This window comes from Pterocles gutturalis, unplaced genomic scaffold (genome assembly GCF_000699245.1).
Source record: "Pterocles gutturalis isolate BGI_N339 unplaced genomic scaffold, ASM69924v1 scaffold3388, whole genome shotgun sequence".
NCBI classification, from domain to species: domain Eukaryota; kingdom Metazoa; phylum Chordata; class Aves; order Pterocliformes; family Pteroclidae; genus Pterocles; species Pterocles gutturalis.
Genome location: NW_010125259.1, coordinates 3,380 through 9,047, shown reverse-complemented (window position 1 = coordinate 9,047; position 5,668 = coordinate 3,380). Strand labels below are relative to the sequence as shown.

Here is a 5,668-nt window from a genome sequence, read left to right as displayed (position 1 = left end):
GAGGGTAGAGAAGAGGACCGGTGAGGTGCACGGGCTCTCAGGGATGTTAGCCCCAAGGTCTAGCACGTAGGCTGCCGCTTTTAAGGTTTGAAGTGACCGCTGTGGTTCTGAGTCGCCGTGTGTTGTTTCTGCCTCAGATCCGGCTGCCTCCAGAAGTCAATCGGATCCTGTACATCAGGAACCTGCCATATAAAATCACAGCGGAGGAGATGTATGATATTTTTGGGAAATATGGGCCTATTCGACAGATCAGAGTGTAAGTATTTTAGTTTTCTTTGAAAAGTTGAGGATTTTATGTGCATTAGTATGAATATTGTTATTGCAGTAGGTAGCAACTGGATTTCACAGATGAAAAAGTTAAATGCACTTTAGCAATATCCTGTGTGTCAAAGGCGGATGTGATTTTTCTTTTATGTGTGAATTCATTGGAAAATAATATTGCCGGTAGGTAGGATTAAAAAAGCTTATATTTGATGAGAGAGACTCTCTTAAGTAAAACTTAAATACAGCTAACCTTTCACTTTGACTAAAGGTAAAAATAAGAAAGATGAAAGTTGAATGCAACCAGTTTTCTTATTAGAGTATTGGATACTTAATTAATGGGAAAAGGGAGATGTTACTGTTGCTGCTGGACCTGCCAGTCAGAAACAGATACCAGCAACAACTCCCTGTGTGTCAGGTACAGCTTGTCCCTGAGCTGTAATTTTGTTTTAAAATGCTTGAGGTTATACATATCTACAGCAAATCTGAGGCTCTTCTGTTATTTCAAATATTGAATACCCAAGCTCTGATGTTCCTGGTTATTCTCAGCACTGTCTGAATGCTGTGGGTCAAACGGTAACTTCATGTGGTTAGTGTTACATTCAGCTCAGTTTCTAGCAGGAGGAGATGGCTGAAGCTGGAGGAGCTTCTGAGAACTGTAGTAAGGCTGGTTGGAGTATTGACACTCATACAAAAGGACTTTTTCCCCTTCTGAGAAGTATTCAGGACAGGGGAGGGGAGGAAACAAAACTTGAGAAAACGTTATAAGTCATATTTTAATAGACGTACAAATAGAAAGGAAATGAGTTTATATTTGATGTGGGGTTTTTTTGCTTTTATCTAGATGATGGGAAAATAGCCTGCAGCATAGAATCACAGAATGGTTTGGGTTGGAAGGCACCTTAAAGACCATCAAGTTCCAACCCCTCTGCCATGGGCAGGGACACCTCCCACTAGCCCAGGTTGCTCAAAGCCTCATCCAGCCTGGCCTTGAACCCCTCCAGGGATGGGGCATCCACAGCTTCTCTGGGCAACCTGGGCCAGTGCCTCACCACCCTCACAGGAGAAAATTTCTTCCTAATGTCTGATCTAAATCTTTCCTCTTTCAGCTTAAAACCATTACCCCTTGTCCTATCACTCCACTCTCTGACAAAGAGTGCCTCCCCATCTCTCCTGTAGCCCCCTTTCAGCACTGGAAGCTGCTCTAAGGTCTCTCTGGAGCCTTCTCTTCTCTAGGCTGAACAACCCCAACTCTCTCAGCCTGTCCTTGTATGGGAGGTGCTTCAGGTGTCTTGAGTTCAGCATCTCTGAGTTCTCAACTAGGTTGCTGATCAAATTAGAGCACAATGTATCCTGTTCATTTATTTCACTCTCTGTTTTCCCACGTGGGTAATTATTCCACAATATGTTTAATTGTTTTGACTATGCAGGATGTAAATATGTAAACAGTTAAACAGACCAAACTTTACCACCCCAAACAGAAGGGCTCATTTCAGAGCTGTAGTGATAAAAATGATTGTTCATATATAGTACAAAGTGAGTTTTACATATAGAGTTGCCTTCAGTAAACAAAAAAGGATAGGGGGGATAAAATGGTATGTACTGAAGCTGTATTGGAACATGCAGCTAGTGAGATCCTTCTCATACAGGGAGGGCAACAAAAGTGACCAGGGAAGTGCTTAAAGGAACAAGGGATCACATAAACTTACTGCTTAGCTAAATAGGTGGAATTCTTCACTCTTCAGAATAAAAGAAGAACTAATATTTAAGGTTTTTGAAAACGTGGGTTGGAACAGCATGACAGTGGGATATAAAGAGTTAGGACGTATTGGGGGAGCTTTCCATCAGAGCAATGCGCTGGCGTATGCGTCTGATGGGGAACTGCAGGCAGACTCTTTGCTGATCATTCAGAACTACCGATTTGTGGTGTTTTCCCACAGAAATCCCAGCATTGTCATGAGACAAGGTGTAACGTGGAAGTCTCTTTATAATTACTTTTGTGCTTTGTGCAGTTTTTATCCCATTCTCCTCTTTGTTTTTGTTCACATCCTGGTGAGGGTATATGTGATGTTGTTTGTCCTCGGGAGTTCTCTTCTTACAAGCAAGCACCTTAGAGTTCTTCTGATTATTCAGTTCACTGTAGCTGTCTCTTAGCTGAGAACTTCTGGATTTGTGAGCTCTGCAGTCTCTCCGGGCTAGTTAGTGTTATGTGCCCAGACATGTCTCCTGTCCCTCCGGCAAAGGCAATGGAATTGATGGTCCAGCAGGCGATGGCTGTGTGTCTGAAGTGGTCTTGCATCAGTGGGGCTGTTTTGACTCTCTGAGATTGACTTTGTGATGTGCCAAGAGCAGTATTCCATCCTAGGGAGACATCTGATCCAGACAGCCATTAGCTGACAGCCTGGTCTCGTAATATTAAATAAAACAAGCTAATTGCTGTAATGAAAACGTAAAGTATTTCCAGCAATATGACAACCCCTGACAGCACCAGCTTCTGATGGTTGTTGGGGAGAGGAGAATTTCCCTTAAGGGGCATAATGCAGCACATGCCTCTGTCACATTTTGTTTCTGACTCGGAACTGTAAGTGAAGGTTGGTGTGGAAAGCGGGGGATGTATTTCAGTGTCTAGAAAAATATCCATTAATTGTTTTTTAGTGAAGTTAGATTAGTTAATGTAATCCCAGTCACTGCTAAAGACTAACAGAACAATTTCCTCTTTCCTTTGTTTAACATTAAAACTGGTCTTGCTCTGCAGTGGAAACACTCCTGAAACGAGAGGAACAGCCTATGTGGTCTATGAAGACATCTTTGATGCTAAAAACGCTTGTGATCACCTGTCGGGATTCAACGTGTGCAACAGATACCTTGTCGTTTTGTACTACAATGCAAACAGGGTGCGTACACTTGGGGTTTTTTAACTTACCCGCATAGCCAGCATAAAAATATCCAAGCAACTGTGTTTTCATACCGAAATATTTTTAAAGAAATACATCCAAAGGGATAGAGAGAATGGATTGTATAAATTGTCAGGATTTCATTTTTACTTGGTGCAAAAAATGTACCTTTGGACCCAGGGTGTGAAAAACATGTTTCTGGTGAGTGTACTTTTGAGAGGAGGAAGCAGGGGCCTTAGAACTGCACAGCTGCAACAGGATGTGAGATCTTGTTTACAGGTAAAATGTCTGGAGTTCTTGATGGTGTTACCGATGGTGTCCAGGCTACTGTGACATTCCCCGAGGTCGAGAATTAAGCAATGCTGTTTGTGTGTGATGTTAATGTAGTTCGTAGTGATGTTATTTGTGGTCATGAGATTTTTTTTTTTTCTTCTCACATGTTTTATTTTCCTAATTACAGGCATTCCAAAAGATGGACACAAAGAAGAAAGAGGAACAGCTTAAGCTTCTCAAGGAAAAATACGGAATTAATACAGACCCACCAAAATAAACTGATCTTTTTGGAAAACTGTTTTCAAGCTCTGCCGTGGAGTTTTTGAATTCTCAATGAAGTATAACTTTCTTTTTTAAATTTGATAACCTGTAATTTGAATTTTTAGATCTTCATATTAGAATGAAGTAAACGTAAAACATTAGAAGATCTGGTTTAAGATTAAATCCCCCTAAATGGACATTGCTTCTTCGTGCTGTAAGGCTGCCCTGGTAAAAGCTGCGTAACCACAGGCCTGTTTGTAGCAGGACCTTATGTGATGGGACCAAGCCTGCTGAGTGTTTCACACCCTCCTGAAGCTCTGCCCAGAGTCCAGGGCAGATTTTAAGTGTGGCAGCCAGTTCATCCAGGAGCTCGAGGGGCTCTGCATGAGCTGTCTACATGGAGGTAAATTTCACTTGCTACTTTCTGAAAATGGAGTATTGGAACTAGTCTCCCTGCTACAGGGATTTTTGTGCTTTTTTAAAACAGAAGTAAGTATGGTTTGATACTTCATCACACCTGTATGTTATACACAAAGTATTGCGTCTTTCTCTTTCTGGGAGTGTCTGAAGGAGCCTAACTCCTTACATGATCGTTAGGCTACTTATTACTAGGAACAAAGCAAGCCCAAATCTATTTTTATAACAAAGTTTCTTTTACAAGCTATACAAAATGAATGGCCTTTTAAAATGATCCAACAAAACAGATAGGCTGCAGTAAAATAATCTTGCTCTAATAGTCCGTTGCTGCAGGGCTGACTTAATGTTCCATGAGATCTTTATTACAAGTACCAGGTTTGCACTGAGGTTAGTAACAGCGACAGGAATTAACTTCCCACCTTTTAATGTTAAGTAGAGAACACCCAAACGAAATGAGATGGGTTATGGTGGTGATTTTAAATACCTGTAGTGCGATTGTTTTCTACTCAAGTGTGTTTGAACTGTAATATATTTAATGTACATACATGTAGTATCTGGTGGAGGAAGAAAATATAATTTTTTTTGCTTTCTTTTTCGTTTTTGCTTTTTTTTTGAGCACTCATGTCCTGTGACTAAAAATCAGTGTGATGCAATGTATTCATAACCAGTATATTTTGGACGTGGAAAAGAACAACCTCTGCCTCTGTTCTGAACCAGCTGGAAGTCCTGTGAGTGTTGGCAGTATCCTGCCTCCCAGGAGGATTTATTTGCTCGGATGTGATGTTTAACTCCCTGACCTGACAGCTTCCAGCCAGTGCAGAACATGGGCAGATGCAAACATACTTTGCCAAGGATTTGTAATTTAAGTACAATTTTTTTTCAGTGCATTATGTCATAAAGGAACGTTTCCATTTTCTTATCCTTAGATTTTTCTTGAAATCTGTCACTTAAAACAACATGCTGTTCTTGTGTCCATTTAGTAAAAAAATAAATGTGCATCTACATAGTTTTTCCTTTTTTCATCAAGGCTTGCTTTACGCTGTGCTACTTCTGCATGCACCCTTTCCTTTTGAGAAGGAAGTCATTCATCACCTGAGTGTTTGTGATAGGTAAGGATTTGCAGAGCATCCGTCCCCATACGTACGTGAGTGGTCGCGTGTGTTCAGCACTGGAGTGATGCGGAAGGATGCCCAGCTGTTGGTGCCAGAGTCCCGCGCTCAAATGAAAGAGGGCCTTTGTTATTGCCATGTGCTGTGTACGTTGTTTCTCAGCTGGAAGGTGCATGAAGGATGGTGGTAACACTCTGAACGCAGGGTTTTTCACCCCAGAGCAGCAGGGAGGAGGCAGCTGAAATGTTTTTCCTGACTTCAAATTTGTGTGGGTGCGGGAAATCCCAACCTGTGCCTGGCTGGGGCCTGTCCTCCTGGGGGTGGCTCTCCTTGGTCTTCTGTCGCAGAATGAGAGCGAGGTTTAGTGTGTGTGCAGTACAAAGCCTTGTCCTTACCCTGTGGCTCTGCCACACTTGTGTCCTTCCCTTAGAGCTGACATGGCTCTTTGCAGCA

General features: G+C 41.9%; 1 protein-coding gene across 1 annotated transcript; it reads left to right on the top strand.

Annotated features, from left to right (window-relative positions):
* Window positions 1–137: 137 nt before the first annotated feature.
* SF3B6 (splicing factor 3b, subunit 6, 14kDa) lies at window positions 138–3,783 on the top strand (the record flags this gene model as incomplete). Its single annotated transcript, XM_010078485.1, has 3 exons — window positions 138–256; window positions 3,017–3,155; window positions 3,616–3,783. Coding segments are annotated over 3 exons (348 nt in total), but the record flags the coding sequence as incomplete, so codon positions are not given.
* Between the last annotated feature and the right edge of the window lie 1,885 nt (window positions 3,784–5,668).